The sequence below is a fragment of the Chelonoidis abingdonii genome, chromosome 17 (genome assembly GCF_003597395.2).
Source record: "Chelonoidis abingdonii isolate Lonesome George chromosome 17, CheloAbing_2.0, whole genome shotgun sequence".
Classification (NCBI taxonomy): Eukaryota; Metazoa; Chordata; order Testudines; family Testudinidae; genus Chelonoidis; species Chelonoidis abingdonii.
Window position 1 is genome coordinate 20056627 of NC_133785.1, and position 17601 is coordinate 20074227.

The 17601-nt window shown below is 49.3% G+C and overlaps 1 protein-coding gene across 7 annotated transcripts in view; it reads right to left on the reverse strand.

Annotated features, from left to right (window-relative positions):
- Window positions 1–8554: 8554 nt before the first annotated feature.
- The window catches only part of SLC41A3 (solute carrier family 41 member 3), a 46981-nt gene continuing 37934 nt past the window's right edge, over window positions 8555–17601 (reverse strand). For all 7 annotated transcript variants that reach the window (XM_032784331.2, XM_032784325.2, XM_032784326.2 and 4 more), the window contains 3 exons: window positions 14065–14199; window positions 12940–13088; window positions 8555–11261 (listed from right to left, as the gene is read on the reverse strand). In XM_032784331.2, coding sequence (XP_032640222.1) covers window positions 11076–11261; window positions 12940–13088; window positions 14065–14199 — 470 coding nt within the window. In that variant the 3' untranslated portion in view covers window positions 8555–11075. The remainder of the gene's footprint in view (window positions 11262–12939; window positions 13089–14064; window positions 14200–17601) is intronic.

Here is a 17601-nt window from a genome sequence, read left to right on the forward strand (position 1 = left end):
TGGGGCCATTTTTACACAGTCAGTTTTCTGTGTGCCTGTCTTGTCACCATATGTGATAGAATCCTATTTCTCCTGACCTGATTGGTGCATTAATTGGAATTGCATTATTCTCTCTCTCTCCCCCTCCCCCCCAAACCCCCCACTTTGGAGCAGCTGCAGCAAACCATTTATTATTCCCTTGTGCTGAGGAGTCCAAGGCACTTCATGTGGTTTCAATCTTTGTCAATTTAGAGTACAATGCATTGCATAAAAGGATATAATCTGCCTCCTTTCTCGCTTCACTAATCAGTAAACTGCCGCCAAACAGCCAGCCTTTACCAACGTGGCTTGAGATTCCTGGATGAAAGGTGCTGTATAAGTGCAAAATGATGGGCAAAAGATCAACTCTCAGGCCTCACAACCTGAGCAATATGAGGAAACTTGGGGTTTAGTCCACTGATTCATTGTGGGACTCTCTCCAACTCAGTTAGGCCCATATTGGCAACAGTATGCTCTGAGGTTTTTTTTTCTTTTTTTTTTTTATGCTCAACCTTAAATGCCTACGGCCTAATTTTTCAGCGCTGCGGGGCAACCACACAACCCAGTGATGTCAGTTGGCATTGTGGCTCCTTGACACTGCTGAGCAGTTGCGGTTGGGCATCCAAAAATTAGGGGCCACTTTGGCCCTTCTCTCCTTCAGCACCTCTGTGGCTCCAACTGTAAAGTGGGGGTGCGGGTACTTACAAAAATAGTTTCAGCTCTATAGAGGAAAAGCTTCTTGTAAACATGTTAAGGCAGGGGCCAGGACCTCCTGTGTGTTTATACACCATCTGCCACAACCAAGTCTGATCCTATTTGGGATCTCTTGGTGCTATTGAAATATAAATTCATAAAAATGCAAATTACTGTATCTATTATAAACTTAAAAAAAAGAAGGGACATCCAGCTGCTGGCTTGAATGCTCTACTTTTCTGGCATCATAGTGGCGAATGGAAAGACAGAGCCTTCCTCTAAGCAGTCTCAACAACACTGTGCTCTTCATTCTTCAGACCATAAACCATATTTCCTGTACTGCCTGATGTTAAACACCGGCCCCCGCCCAGAGGTTTATTTAATGACGTGAAGGTTCTTCTGCCAGTGAAACAAAACTGAGATTCAGTGATACCAAGGTTTCCTTTCAGCGCTTCTTGGGTGACACTGATTGGCTTATTTACCAGCTGGAGGAATAAACAGGCTTCCAGTGAATGAGAAAAAATACAGCTGTGTTGTCAAGTATGTCTTTGGAGGCAGTGTTAGTCGTGAAGGTTTTTTCCTCTCCCCAGATTTGCTTGTGTTTACCTGTTGGCTCTTGCACCCTGGGAGAATGCTGTACTTCTTACAAGGTATTGCTTCTGGAAAAACACTGGCTTATGCTATGACTGCCACTTGTGGAGGTAGCTGGTGAGGCTACTGAGGTGCTATATGCTAGGGAATACTGCTCGCCCCACACACCAACCCCATACCCTCCTCTGTTAGGAGACTGAAGTCATCGCGTCCTTTGCCTGAAAGCAAGTTTTGGCTGCATTGGTTGAAGGCATAATGGAACAAGAGGGGGTCTTATCAAGGGAAAGGGGCAACTTCCAGGGGCAGCAGGTTTGTAGAATTTTTGGTAGTACCCAGAACGAGTCAAAGGTTCATCACCCCCCCCCCCCACACACACACACCTGCCTTGTAAGCCAATATATATATTTTAAATAATGTAAAAATGGACTGGAAACGGTAAGTGTTTCACAGTTTCCCTTTATTGCACAATGTGGGGGGATGAGGGCTGTGACTGGGGGTGTGGGCTCTGGGGTGGGGCTGAGGGGTTTGGGGTGTGGGAGGGGCTCAGGGCTAGGGCAGAGGGTTGGAGTGTGGGAGTGAGGGCTGCGGGTGGGGCTTGGGATGAGGGGTTTACAGTACAGGAGGGGGCTCAGGGTGGGCAGAGGGTTGGGCTGCGGGGCGGGGGGTGAGGGCTCTGGCTGGGAGTGTAGGCTCTGGGGTGGGGCTGGGGATGAGGAGTTTGGGGTGCAGGCAGGTTGCCCCGGGGTTGGGGCCAGAAAGGAGGACTCAGTCCTCCAGCCCTCTTCCCCACCCCCCAGCAGTAAACTCACCGAGCACTATCACTGCATGTGCTCCTAGGGGCCGGGGCCCCTCTCATGTCCAGGAAGCCCCCTCACTTCCCCTGTAGTGGATGCTGGGGGGTTGCCATCACATGTAGCCTCCTTCCCTGCTGCAGCCTGCTGCTCCTCACCATAGCCTCATGGGGGATGGGGCTGCCCCTTTCTCACCATGGGGCAGGAGTGGTGGCTGCAGGCAGGGTGGGAGGAATCATATGGTTGGCCAGACTCCATCTCCCAGAAGCCCCCTCAGCATCGCTTCCCTCCAGACGTGCAGCCTGCTGCTGCTACTCTTGTGTTGTAGGCAGCAGCTGCCGGCGGTGGCAAGGGACCACATTGCAGAGCAGCAGGGCAGCCACCTACTTGAGGCAGGGACGCTCTGGGCCCTGGGGGAGTGGCACAGGGCCAACAAGCAGGGGCTGGGGGACATTCCGGGGGAGGCACGTGGGGCCAGCAGGCGGGGCTGGGGGACACTCTGGGGGAGGTACATGGTGCCAGCAGGTGGGGGACACTCCAGAGGAGGCATGCAAGGGTGGCAGTCAAGACTGGGGGGAGAGACCCACCTCTGAACATTGGTGGAGCCAGGCTCCCAGGCACTGTATATTCCTGGAGTCCAGGCACCACAGGCCCCTACAACTCACCACCTCTGGCAACTTCTGCTCTCTTACATGCGGGTAAAGGAGGACTACACTGAAGGCCCAGATCTGCAACAGGATGCAGGTGCCTAACTCCCTGTGGATTAGGCACCTAAAGCCCTTTGAGGTTTTTGGGTTTAAATCCTCTAAACCAAACGCTTTCAGTAAATAAGGCTAAATGGGGCAAGGTGCTATCTCACCAGGCAGCTCGGGCCACCTGAACATGAAATCGGGGGCGAGGGGGAGTACCCGCTCACAGTGGCTTCACACTGCTATAACTCCATTGACTTCAATGACATCAGTCCCAAATCAGAATCGCGCCTATTGTGTTTTGGGCTGCGGTGGCCATGAACGCAGAGTAGTAAATCAGTGGAAGTGGTGGCATGGGTGAGGGTTTAGATGGGAGAGCAGCAGACACGTCTGTGGTCTATTCTGCCTGTAACCTGTGGAAGCTTGTGTGTTAACTACTCAGTGCCTGTTGCCTCACCTCTAAAATGTGGCTAATGCCAAAGGGATGCACAGGTGATTACTGCTATACTCTGCACTCATTGCGCACACCTCTGACTCCTTGCATCCCTTCATTTCGCCCACCCCCACCTGGGTGCTACCCTCCCCTCCCCCACTATTTCAGGGGCTCCCAGAAACCCCTCCTACCTCCCTTCCTCATGCCAGGGATTCTGTGTGTTGCCTAGTCTGTGCTCCCCTGCATACCAGGGTGTCCCATTTCCCACCCCCATTCAAGGGGTTCTGTGTACCTCTGCCGTTCCGCCCTCCACCAGGATCTGTGTGGCCCCAGTTACCCCACGCCTTGCTCCATACCAGAATATCCTATTCTTCGCAAGGGCTCTGTGTGCGGCACATTGCCTCCTATGTAGGGAGTCCATACAGCCTGTTTTGGCCAGGCCAGTCCCCCTTTTAAGCCCTGGTCTGAATGGCCTGTCTTTTTTGGCAAAACTGGGCATAATTGATCATCAGTTGCCAAGAGCAAAAGGAACAAATGTACACTTTGCCAAAAAGTGGAGTGTGTTCCCAGGTTGGGGGGCGGGGCAAGGTGTTGGAGAGTTGGCCCCCAGCTGGGGTTTGGGCATGCAGTGATGCCAGGTGGGGCAGGCCAGCCCTGTGCTGTGTCCCATTTTTTTACTTTGGGAACTATGATCACCTTATTCCTATGCCTATTACAGGACTCTATGTATCTCCTTTTGCCTCTCCCTTTCTGCCCCCTGGCTGGCTGGTGCCCTCTCTCTTGCTTTCCCTCACCCTGAAGCAGGTTTTGTGGAGGCAGTGTGCTGGAGGGAGGAAACCATAAAGCTGCCTTGCCTCTCGTCGCCCTCGGGCTACCTAGGCTGGTTGGTTGTGGGCTTGGCTACACTATAGAGTTTTGTTGACAAAAGATATGCTGATATAAACCACACACCTCCTGGCCGTGATGCTCTGTGCCCTTCTAGTGGCACCGCATAGAAAATCATGCATTTAGCTCCAGAGGTCGCACAGTCAATCCTACCTGCCAATGACTGGGATCTGTCGGTATTACAGTGACATACAGCAACTGTTTTAATTAAAACCGCTGTTGCATGTCCACACTACGCTCCTTGTGTCAGCAGAGCGCAGCCACACTAGCAGCTCGAGCATTCACACAGAGAGCAGTGCACTGTGTGTAGCTATCCCACTGTGCAACTGGCTGCAGGGCATTTCGGGAAGGGTTTGCAATGCTTCATGGGGTAGGTACAACATCACAGGATGCAGGTTTTTCAATCCCATCATTCCATGGACATCCTAATAGCCTGCCAACTGCTTTTCAACTGAAGGGGGGGGGTGAGGAGGAAGAGACAGTGGGTGAACTGGGACAATGTGTATGTGTGTGTGGGGGGGGGTATATGTGAGAGAGACAGTCTCTGCTGGGGGAATATGTGGGGGGGGGGGCATGCTGTTGCTAAGATCAGACAGAACAAATCAATCCGGAGGCAGGAGGAGGGGGACATCCCCCCCCCAAGCTCCCTCCCCAGCTCAGCACAGCAGTAGGTTTCCCCCCACATGCGGCAGCAGCAGCCTGCTGTGCCTGCCCCTGTGTTCCAGGGCACGGAAGAGCAGGATTCCACGTCACTGAGTCTGGGCTTCCCTCCCAGGTCTCCCACAGACCAATGAGCCGCACCTGCCGCCGGTGGCGGTAGTCACTAGGCCAGTGGGGCCCTGGCCAACTGGGAAGCCCTGGAAAAAAATCCACCACTCGGCACCCCGGACTCTGCTCCCCAGCAGAAGTGGCGGAACAGGGGAAGACCCCTGCTCCCACCCCACCCCCTGGAAGAAGCCTGGCAGAAGCTGCGGAATGGCATGAGGCGGGGAGCAGGAGACCAACTGCACCCCCCCCCCCTCCATTCCTGGCAGAAGCTGTGGGGCAGCAGGAGAAACCCCCAGCACCCAACTCTATTCACAGCAGATGGGCTGGGTGAGCAGGAGATGCCCCAGCACCCCAACCACGGTCCCCCCCAGAAGTGCAGGGAGGGGCAGGGGAAGCCTCAGCCCATGGACCCACGCTCGGGCCCTGGCCTGGAGGCACACTCACTCCCTGGCAAAACCCTGGTATCGCCAATCTTGGGGCTGTGGGGAGGTGTATGGGGGGGGGGGAATAGTGTTACCAACTTTCTAATTGCAGAGAACCGAACACCTCTGACCCGCCCCCTGCCCCTTCGCTGAGGCCTCATCCCTGCTCACGCCATCCCCCCCCCTTCCTCCATCATGCGTGCACTCCCCCACCCTCATCGTCAGTGAGCTAGGGCAAGGGATGAGTGCTCCAGGTGTGTGGGGGGTGGGCTCGGTGTGGGGGGGCAAGGATGAGGAATTGGCAGGGGGTTGGGGGGGGGAAATCTGGGCTTGGGGCTGTGGGTTGGGAATGCAGGTCCTGGCTGGGGGCATGGGGGTGGTCAGAGTGTGGAGCTGAGGATGAGGCATTTGGGGTGCAGAAGGGGGTTAGGGCTCTAGCAGGGATGCAGGATCGGGGGAGGGGCTGAGTGGTTTGGGGGAAGCTCCAGGCTGGGACCAAGGGGTTTGGAGTGTGGGATGGGGCTCAAGGCTACGGCAGGAGGTTGGAGGGTGCAGGCTCTGGGAGGGAGTTTGGGTGCAGGATGGAGTTCTGGGGTAGGGGATGGGGGGCACAGGGATGAACGGGCTCTGGGCTAGGGGCTTGGGTTGCGGGAGAGGGCTCTGGGCTGAGGCAGCGGGAGGTGGACTCCGGCTAGATGTTCAGGCTATAGGGTGGGGCCATGGATGAAGGAGGCATGTAGAGTGAAGGAGGAGGCCCCCCAGGTCCCTGCAGCCCCTAGGTGGATGGGTGGCCAGGGAGGCTCTGTGTGCTGCCCTCACACCACAGGCACCACCCCTACAGCTCCCATTGGTTATGGTTCCTGGCCAATGGGAGTTGCAGAGCCAGCACTCAGCGTGGGGGCAGTGCGCAGTGCATCCCTGGCTGCCCTTGTGCCTAGGGGCTGCAAGGACCTAGCGACTGCTTCCGGGGTGTGCATGGCGTTAGGGCAGGCAGGGAGCCTGCCTTTGCCCTGGTGGCCGCTGCACCACTGACCGGACTTTTAAGGGCCCGGTTGGCAGTGCTGAATGCAGCTGCCAGGTCCCTTTTCGACTGGGCGTTCCCGTCAAAAACCAGACACCTGGCAACCCTAGGCATGTGCCTGTGTAGCTGGAATGCAGGGCAGCAGCATTCAAAACAGGGAGCAATGTGGTCATGGTGGGCATTGTGGGATAGTGGGGTAGGCCAGTTATGGCTACATAACGAACACATCTACATTAACACATTGTTACTTTAAGTTCCCGCAAATAACCCTATGCCTCTCAGCGAGGTGGTTTTATTTTGTCTGCAAACAGCAGAATTTTGCACCTCCATTGTTCTGTCGGCAAAAGCTGCCTTTTGCCAGCAAAACCGTAGTGTAGAGAAGGCTTGAGACTGCACCCCAGAGCTGCTAAGAAGCGCTCAGCAGGGAGAGCAAGGAGGAACTTTCAAAGTGCCATGGGTTTTTCTGATTTTCATCAAGTTTGCTTGGGTTCAGCCCATAGGTGCCTGGCCCAGTTGCTGAAACTTTGGAATTGCTTGGAAATGGGACTCAGAGGCAACCAGACAAACCTTACATCCAGACAGCCAGGTGAAGAAATGTGATTCAGGTTGAATGTAGAGCTTCTCTTCACTCAGCCAACTATATGCTTAGCTTCCAGAGGTGGGGTTTAGAGGCTGAGTGATGGGCTAACTATCATTATTACTGTTAGTAATGGCTGAAGGTTTGAACAGTTCTTAGTGCTGAGTTTTGGTCGGTTTAAAAACGCTGCTATCATGGCAAGAACGACTCTCTAAAGTGAACTGGGAGGTGATAAATCGACCCCTGCTGGATCGATCGCTGCCTGACGATCCGGCCAGTAGTGAAGACATACTCTAAGAGACAAGTGACTTTCACATTCCTTTATTGGAAAAAGCTCATTCTATCCCTGCCCGAAGCAATCCATGTTTTTCACTGTTCTTACAAGAAAGGCTTAAAAATTGAGAGAAAAGTGGACTCTGCCCCTTTCTCCTTTTAAAATTGGATACTAGATACATCTAAATACAGGCTCACGTGGCTTTTCATGGAGTTACTCATAGTTCTGGGACCCAGAAGTCCCAGTGCTCTAGGCAAAGAACTTCCACTTAAGCCAAGAGGATTTTTATGCCTGGAACAGTTGCAGGTCTGCATTTTTGGGGTTTGTTTCCCCACTGCACTAAGCTTTGTATTAGAATATCTCTGCAAAGCAAGTGCAAAAAACACCATCACCGCAGAATGGTAGAAAATCCACTTTGCACAGATATGACTGACAACGCGAAGAGCAAGATACAGAGAATCAGGACCTCTGGCAGCAATAAATCCCAGAAATGAGTTAAGAATTTAGCACCAAGATCAGGTCTATATCACAAAGGGACTTGCTTGTATTTTCCCTGCATTGAGGCCCTTTTTCAAATTTGGTCACATGCACATCACCCTACTTACTGCTGCCTTAGCACTAAAGCTTAAGGAAGCTTGTTATGGAAGCTCCTTTGCAATAAGGTCTGATATATCAATCAATCAATCGAGAGAGAACAGGGTTAGAAGACAAATAAATGTCCCTTTAATATGCACTTTAAAAAGCCCCTTGTACAGAAACCATTTTCTCCTGTTTTCAGCGGTTCTCAAACTTCATTGCCCTTTCTGACAATAAAAATGACTAAATGACTCCAGACGGGGGCGTGGAGGAGCAGAGCCAGAACCAGAGCCCTGCTGCCCTGGGCTTCAGCCCTTGGACTTCGGCTTCAGCCCTAGGCCCCACTGAGTCCAACGCTGGCCCTGGCGACTCCGTTAAAATGGGGTAACAACCCACTTTGGCATCCTGCAGTTTGAAAACCACTGTGTTATATCATATCTCTGGAGGATAGAAAAGAACCACTTTTAAGTCCTAACTCTGTTCCTTCCAATACAGCAACACAATTATTTTGCTGCTTGGCCAAACAGCAAGCGTTTCAATACAGCCAGACCTTAGCGAGCAGCCCCTCTGTCAGTGCCATTTATGTGCCAGGCATATGGCCTCAACCACTGAGACACATCTGGGATTGCCAAACCCTCCTGCACAAAAACACATCAGCTAAAAGGTATAACATTTGCTTGACAATCATGCCCTTTTTACATAAATAGCACACAGCTGGGACTGATTACATGTTCCAGCCCAAGGACACTGTCAATATTTACAACCAGAAGAAGCTGGTCATTAAGAAATATTGTTTATTAAAAAAAAATTAATTCTAAGAGCAACCACGTGTCATTTACTGGGAATCTTAAATCAGGAGAGTGACTGGCCCACAGTCACTATGGGTAAAATTCAAACCCGTGCAGAGGGCCAGTACCAAATAAGGGTGCATTAGGCTTGTGCTGGCCCTTTCCTCCAGCGTGAATTTCTCCAGGTGACTGTAGGAAAAACTGCTGTAGGGTTGGATGACGGGAGCAACCACCTCTTCAGTGCTCTTCTGAAAAGAGGGAAAGATTTCTCATTAGGATCCCACCTGTAGGTTCTTTTATGCCCCTGTTGGACTGTGCTAATACACTAGGAGGAAGCTTGCCACTTAGACCCCCCCCTCGTAGGGAAGATAGCAAAGACAAAGGAGTCCTTAGAAAGTCTGCACAGGAAGTTTGCCCTGCTGCTGCCCATGCCGTATCTGTTCTGTGGCGGGAGGACTTTGTTCTGTAGGGGCTCTCAAGCCAGCATCACAGTCACTTCTTAAAAAAAATTGGTTATAGGCTTCAGATCTGCAAATCCTAGACTGCACGGCGCCCCCTTCCCCACACATCTGTAATTGCTCATGATGATGTTTCAATCTGAATGCAAGTAACCCGTCTTCCTGTCTACGCTGCTGCAATTACCACACGTCCGCTCGTGGTTGAAACTGAATTGTGCTGACTTCACACAGGCGGCAGATGGTTAGATAATGCATAAAGGGCTGTGATTAGAGGACAAGGTGACGTGAATGCTGAAATGCAACCATCCAGGAAGCTAACGCTCCATTCAGCCTGGGCTGCAGCACTTAACAGTTGTGAATGGAAAAAGGGTCACTGGAGCTATGTTTTCAGACAGAACACGGCCTCAAGCAGTACCGCAGAGCTGAACTGCCCAGGATTTTAGGGGTGTTCACAAGCTAAACTGGAATCTGAATTTTGCAAATAGCTTTCTTTATAATGGTCTGTCATAGGAAGATCCAGGCAGCACTAAGGCTGGCATGTGCAACAGGGCCTAACAGAGTTAGGCACCCAAATCTTTTCATATTCAATGGTGCTGGCTGTCTAATTCTCATAAGCTCCTTTGAAAAATCTCAGTCTAAAACTTGAGGGTGCTCAAAAGCCAGACCAGAAGTTTAGGGTTCAATTCAATCTTTAAGCCACTGAAACTCCAGTTTGCAATCTCTCCAGCTGCTGCATCTGTTAAACGTCTCGCAGACAAAGCACCTACGCACTTCTGAAAATCCCCTTGGCTGCCTACCTGCATCTTTGGGTGCCTACATTTCTTTACAAATCTGGCCCTACATAATTTGCCTAAGGTCACAGAGGAGCGCTGTAGCAGAGTAAGGAACTGAACTGTGGTTTTTAGACTCACAAAGCTAGTGCCCTCAACCACTGTTCCATGCTTCCTCTCCTAGGGCTGGGGAACATGACCAACCAAAGATTTCTACAGAAATCAACCACTGTCAACAGTGTGACCTATTGGACGCTTTTAAAATAGGTTGGACAAATATCTGCCAGGAATGGTCTAGGTTTACTTAGTCCTGCCTCAGCATGGGGGGCTGGACTACAGGCCTCTAAGGGTCCCACCCTGTCCTACGTTTCTATGCTATATGGTGTTTTTTTAAAGGGGTGGCTGGATTATGTATCCTAGCTGAAATGTGGCCCAAGCTGTGAAGGGTCCATACCGTGCAGGTCTAGGTGCTAGTGATCTAATAGTTCCTTAGTCCAGTGCCAATAACAGTGATTAGCAGCAACAAAATAATGGCAATAACCCGCTCCAAACTACGAAAGGTTTTACATTTTATTTGTGTGTTTCAATAAACCATAAAAACTACTGAACAGATGTTCCTTAAACTGTCAACAAAGAACAATCCACCTTGTCAGTTAGAGATGCTTGTTTAGGCAGGCCCTGCCCTGGATGATTTTTCAGTGCATTGCAATCTAATGGGGAACATGCTTTTTGAGACCCTGAATACAGAAATTATGGAGAGAGAATTTTAAGGCCCTTATTGATTCTCCCTCCCCGGGAATGTGTTGGGGAGGGAGGAGGCAAGAAAATATTACTTGGGCTCTAATTCCTGATCAGAGACATTGCAACATCCTCATCTAGGATCTGATCTAAAGATTAACTGAAGACAATGGAAAGACTTCCATTGACTTCAATGGGGTGTGCATTACTCTCCCACTTACCAGGTGGTTACAATCATACATTTTTAAGCCAATCAAAATGCAGATTTCCCAAGATATGACCTGTGTTCCTTAACCCCTGATTTTCTAGATGCACACATGGACAGAGTATACTGTTTTAGGATGTCTAGGTTGCTTTCAAACCTGAGTAAGTCCAGACGGATGCTGCTTCTTTTGATCTGAATTCGACAGCTGTAAGGCACTGCAGTGGTCAATAGGGGAGGGCAAGGATAGCAGACTCATTCAGTTTAAAGACTTAGTCTGAGACATAGTCTCTAACAACCGTGTTGGACCATGTCAAAGCACCATACTGAATGACTTGCTTGGTGGAGCAGCAATGGGCCAATGCTGCAGCAGACGTTCTGTTAGTTTCCCAGTTTCATCTCAGTCCCATTGACGAGCCAAACCAAGCGGAAGCAAAGTGCCAGGAATCCCGTGCCCAGGAGGTCGCCCAGGGCAGTGAGGTAGGGGATGGAGAAGTTGTCTGGATCCAGGGCCTTCCTCCATACCAGTCGCACAATTAGATCAGCCATGTACAGCAGGATTCCCACCTGCCCAGAGAGAAGACAGACCTAGCTGTCAGTGACAGGCATGCATCAGGAATATGGTACCTATTGCAAGAATACAGTTATTGTGATGGAGGGATGGAGTGCCTGCCCCTAATTAAGACAATGGGAGACGTAACCATGAGCAGGATTGGGCCTAAAAAATTTTAGGGAAAAACAATCAGCCAGCCCCTAGAAGGTAACTTCTGTAGGCAGAGGTTTTATGCTTCTCTTTTCTATTAGCGATTCAGGTCTTGTTTACCTCATTTTTCTTGGCAGTCTCCCTGGTCAACTGGAGAACTAGTAGGTTTTTATCACATTGAAGATACAAAGCAAGTGAACTTTGAGCCATTGAAAAGAGAAGTGATATTTTATCTAGACTACTTAAAAATCTGTGTGATTTTTTCTGTTTTTCATTCACATTTAACTCAAGATCCTGATAACCAGCTGGAGGAAAAACTTGTGTTAAAGATTAAAGACTGCCTTTTTAATTCAATTCAATATCGTGAGAGTTCTCCCACTCCGTATCTCTCAGCCCTCCAAGGGACATCTCAGCACATCAGGGACCACAAGACTGCGTATTTCTAAAGAGAATAAACCAAGCAGAAAAAATACCAAGCACAACTCCCCTCCGCCCGCACCATTTCCTAGACTTCATAGATCATAATGCAACTAAAAAGAGCACAAGCCTAGTGTTTCTTCTCTGCTGGGTCCCCTAGAAATCAGCCATGATGTTGCTCAGGTTCTGTTACTGGTGCTGTAATGTATTACATGTATTTTCATATTTGGCTCTGACTGTGGGAGTGGTTTTGCGATGGTGCATATGCAGAATATGCACCCTTCTTTTTTTTTTTTTTTTTTTAAAAACAATTTCAACTGTGGTGCCAGAGTTGCGGGTCATATAAACACAGGCTAAGGATGGCAAGGCCAAGCCAACTGTGCAAAGAATTCACACACAGCTGCAAGCCTGATTGTAAAAGGAAGCAAAAAGAGGAACAAAATCTTTTACCCTGCAAGCTAATGAACTTGTAGAATGGCTCATTTGAAAGCGTGAATGAACCAAGAGCATCAGTGAGTGTAAGTGACAGCGCCGTGTCTGTGAGGAGGACAATGGAGTGTGGGGGTGGGGAAGGCAGAACAGTGAAAGCATAAAGGGGCAAAGGCAGAACTGATCGAACTGGTGGCCTGAGCTTTACGTGCGGCTGTTATTTTTGAATGTGGGATCTCTCGCCATCTCAGGCATCTTGGTGCTGGGTTTTCACCTTGCTGAATGTAGCTCTGACCCACAAAGTCCAGTTCCCCCACTCCACAGATTTCCACTTTGGCATGTGAAATCAGCCTTGTCGAATTATCATGGATATTTAACCAGCCTAGCACAAAACTTGCTCACTTGCCTTTGGCTGTGATGACCAGCAATAATGGGGGAGAGGGGGAGCAAACTAGAGATAGTTATTTGTCCACTAAATATATAATATTACTGCTGCAGTGGGACAAAGAACTACATGAGCCTGTATGACGTATCCAACATCTGGCACAGGGATGCTCCTGCCACTAATAATTCCTGGGATTATGGAGACTGGGTGAGGATGGCAGTGGGAGATGACAGGGACTAAGGGACAGCGACTGGGATTTTCATTGCTGGCTGACAGATTCACCCTCAGCTCAGCCGGGCTCTTTTTATTACCTGCAGCAAAGCAGCAGTCAGATAAAACATCACAAACGTGAAGGTGATGGCTGTGTGCCCACCCTGCAGGAGGCGAATGGTGTACAGGAACACCAGGTGTCCAGGGATAACCAGCAGGAACAGGACACGGGCTGACTTGGAATTCACCCCTGCAGAGAACATATGTATTAAAATAAACCAGAGTGGTTACTGCTTGAGGGGGAAAGCAGCATAAAGCTGTACATCTTTCAATGACCACAGACATATCTGTGGATGTTAAATACCACTGCCAGGGGAGTAGGAGAGAGACATGGACTGTTGACAACTCATTTCTGAATGATACTCAGCCCCTTAATATAACATTAGGGATTATGAGTAACTATCAGTTGTTTTATTCATCCTTCTTGATCCCACTCCTATCACCATATGAAGTATTTCTGGGGACTGCCCCCAGCAGCTTTTTCTGGCATTAACCTCATAATAAAACCACGTTCTACGTACATACTCAGCTCAGTGATTCTCTCTTGATCCTCTTGCTTAGCTTCCCATAGCTGTTCCATTCAGATGTCCTATGCAGCTCCGGTCCCCACTCAGCTCCTGCTATGAATCACTGTGATCCACTTTCCTAGCTCTGGCTCTGCCCTATCATCAGTGCACAAACTTCCAGGGGAAAAGCAACTCATCTAAGAGTAACAGACCAGATTCGCTTTGCTTGTGCCAGTCTATCTCCATTGCCCTGATTTTCCCAGCATCAGCGATATCAGAATCGGCCCCACTGTGTGCTACAGTCTGCAACTAATTCATGCACTGGGGCATCTTGGACGGCCTCAGTTACAATGGGTCACTCTCCATGAGAGTGAATTTGAAGTTTCTTTTCAAATGATCTGTTGCCAGTGACAGATACTCTGGAGACCAATGTTCCCGGTCCATTCATGGAGCAAGTACAGCACAGGCAATAGGAACAAGCTTCCCTCAACCTGCCTCTTGCCAAGGTACCTCAACCCTGCCCTGGAGGTTCCACTCTACGGAAGAAACAGGAGCTCACTCTCCACAACCCATTCGGTCCTTAGCCAGCCAGGATGACAAAAACTGCTCTCGTTGGGATGATGGGTTTTGTGATGTGCACACCTGGAGTTCATTGTCTACCTGACATGAAGAACGTAGTGCATGGACTGGGCCAGTTCTGCCTCATCTTGTAGGGCAGGACTCCAGGCATACTCCAGAAGTGCAGGAACGTGGAGATGCGGCTGGCTTGGATGGCTACCAGATTCCCACCAACACCTGCAAGTGCAAAATGCAACAATCCCATAAGCCTCTCCCCTAGTGGCAGCAAGAAGCACACATGATACATTGGTCTCTAGGGACTTAGCAGAAGGTTGGCCAATCTGCATCTGCTCAGATGCGCAGTGGACGTGGTGGTTAAGGAAAGATCAACCAAACCCATGTGTCATTGTGGTGCTGTTTTATTCACATGCTAGGAACACTCACAAAAATCACAGCAAGAGGAAAGTTCAGATGAATGTCTCATTTTGGTGGTTTTATATAAAACATCTCCCCTGGACCTTCTGCTTGCTATGACAAGTAGAACGTTGCATGATCTCCAGCGATGATGCAAGTTCAGCCAGCATGAACTGATCTCTGGGAAACACCTGGTGCAAACAGCCAGTGCAAAGGCGGGCAGCTGCTGCTCTCACTTCTGCTTCTCGGAGGGACTCAGCTAGAGAAACTTTATTGTTTAAATCACAAGTGAAACAGACAGTGATCATCCTGTTCATATAGAGGCACCCGACACACTTATTAAGTGAGAAAGCATCAGATGAGAATGAATCAGCCCTCACCATGTTGGTTAATTAAAAGGCAATTAGTTCCTTCCCAATTGTTTAATTCTGGCAAATATGAAATAGCAGCTACATTCTCCATTAGACCAGTGACTATATTCTAGGGAGCAATCCTGCATTGCCTATGGGTCTATACGTACACGTGTGTGGTGGAGGGAATGTGATGCACTGGATAAAATAATAATGAGCTAAATTCTGCAGCCTTTAACTTGTTTCTTTTCTTATGCACTCTCTCTCTGAACATAAGAACATAAGAATGGCCGTACTGGGTCAGACCAAAGGTCCATCTAGCCCAGTATCCTGTCTACCGACAGTGGCCAATGCCAGGTGCCCCAGAGGGAGTGAACCTAACAGGTAATGATCAAGTGATCTCTCTCCTGCCGTCCATCTACACCCTCTGACAAACAGAGGCTAGGGACACCCTTCCTTACTCATCCGGTCTAATAGTCATTAATGGACTAAACCTCCATGAATTTATCCAGTTCTCTTTTAAACCCTATTATAGGCCTAGCCTTCACAACCTCCTCCAGCAAGGAGTTCCACAAGGTGAAAGGTGAAATTTGCCAGAATTAAAACCAAGTAAAGTCTTCAGGACTTGATCCAACAATAATATGACCGAAAGGGTGATATTTGCAATCCGACTCCCTGAAAGGGAATGCTCAAACTGTTCATGGGCATCTTTGCCCATGCAAACAAGGAATGCACAAAAACAGCAGCATGCTTCATTCTGCAGATGATTTTGGGACATTACATTTTATCTCTGAATTAGCAGTCTGTGTTAGCTTTTATGAACTCTGATCAGTGGAATGGCTCGGATTTGATTTCCTAGTATAGCTTTTTGGCTGACAGCACTGGAAAAGGTTTGTCATAAAGGGTGCATCTACGCTACAAAGTAAGATCAGGGTTAATGGAACCTAAGTTAGCAGACCTTGGGTTTGTTATTCTAGGTTTTGAATGTCTACACTCATTTGTAACCCCAGGTTAGGAACTGCTGAACCCTGGATCCCAGTCTGGAGCTCCAACATCTACACTGCATTATGCAGCCCTGAGTCCAACCACCCATATCCCAGGCCTTGTCTACACTATGTGAGAAAGTGGATCTAAGCTACACAATTTGAGTTAAGTTAGTAGCATAACTCAAGTTCACGTAGCTTAAATCTACTTACCACGGGGTCCACATTAACCGTCGACATAGTGTACTCTTCTCGTTCTGGTAGAGTACAGGAGTCAACGGAAGAGTGATCTGCAGTCAATTTAGTGGGTCTTTACTTAGGGTGACCAGATGTCCTGATTTTATAGGGACAGTCCCGATTTTTGGGTCTTTTTCTTATATGGGCTCCTATTACCCCCCACCCCGTCCCGATTTTTCACATTTGCTGTCTGGTCACCCTATCTTTACTAGATCCACTAAAATCGACCACCGTTGCATCGATCACCACAGCGTTGATTCCCAAGTAAGTGTAGACAAGCTTCCAGACTTCCCAGCACCCTCCCAAAAGACAGCCGCTCTAGCTCTTTGTGTAGTGTGGGAAAAGCTGATTGTCCACCAAACTTGACTGTCCAAAGGACAAAGAAAGTTGGCCCATGGGACAGTGGAATACTTTTGGTGGACTCCCAGAGCACAAGTCCAGTGGGGCAGCATCTGCACTGCAAAGCAACAGGGTTTGAACCCTGGGTCCCAGCTTGACTCAGGCTTGGACCCGCCACCCTCGTGAGGTCTTGGGCCCTGGGTCAGTGCAATTTGTGTGTAGTCAGAAGGGGGGTTAGGCTTGAGCCTAAGTTCGAACCCTGGGCTTACACTGCAGATAGACAGGTTTAGCAAGACATCTTGTGGGTGTTAGAATCACCACAGCTTAAAGAGGTGCTAGATGACAAAATGCTTTGCAGATGGAACAACATTGTAATTTCTTAATGAATGTTGGTTTCCTCTAGAAAGAGCCTGACTTGCACTAAACATTGTATCAATCCAAAAGCCCAGGTTGTTTCCACAGTGGGCTAATCTTGATCATCAATGTGTATCAGAAGCTTGGACTGATTGCACAGCTCAGAATGTCGATTTGAGATTGGAAGGAAATGGGATTTATTGTGATATTTTTGCAGTGATTTAATGCTTATGAAACTCAGGGTATGTACACAGTGCAATTAAAAACCCACAGCTGCCCTTGTGCCAGCTGATTCAGGCTCGCGAGGCTTGGGCTAAGGGGCTGTTTAATTGCAGTGTAGACATTCGGGCTAAGGCTGCAGCCCAAGCCCTGGGACCTTCCCACCTCACAGGGACCCAGAGCCTGGACTCCAACCTGAGCCCAAATGTCTACATTGCAAACAGCCCCTTAGTCGAACCCCAAGAGCCCAAGTCAGCTGCCATGGCCAGTCGCAGGTGTCTAATTGTGGTGTAGACAGACTAACAGCAACCCCCAGATGTCATAGGCTGGGGTTATGCAGGCTTCCTCCCCATAGCTCTGCCACCTCAGTCACACCTGCAGTCCTGACCTGCAGCACCTCCTGTTATTCCACTCCAGAGCCTCTCCCAGTCTGAGGGCATGTCTACACTGCAATCAGAGGTATGACTGCAGCTCAGTTTGGCATACTCGCACTAGTTTTAACCTAGCTAGCATGGCTCAAAATAGGAGTGACTGGCACAGACCCCAGTGCAGGCTAGGAGTGTGAGTATATACCCAGGGTTCTGGGCTTGTACAGGCCATGCCACTGAGTCTTCACTGCTATTTTGAGCCACACTAGCATGATTACAGCTAGTCTGGTTATGCCTACACAAGCTGCAATCACACCTCTGACTGCACTGCAGACATAGCCTGAAACTGCCAATTGTGCTGCAATGTGTGATATG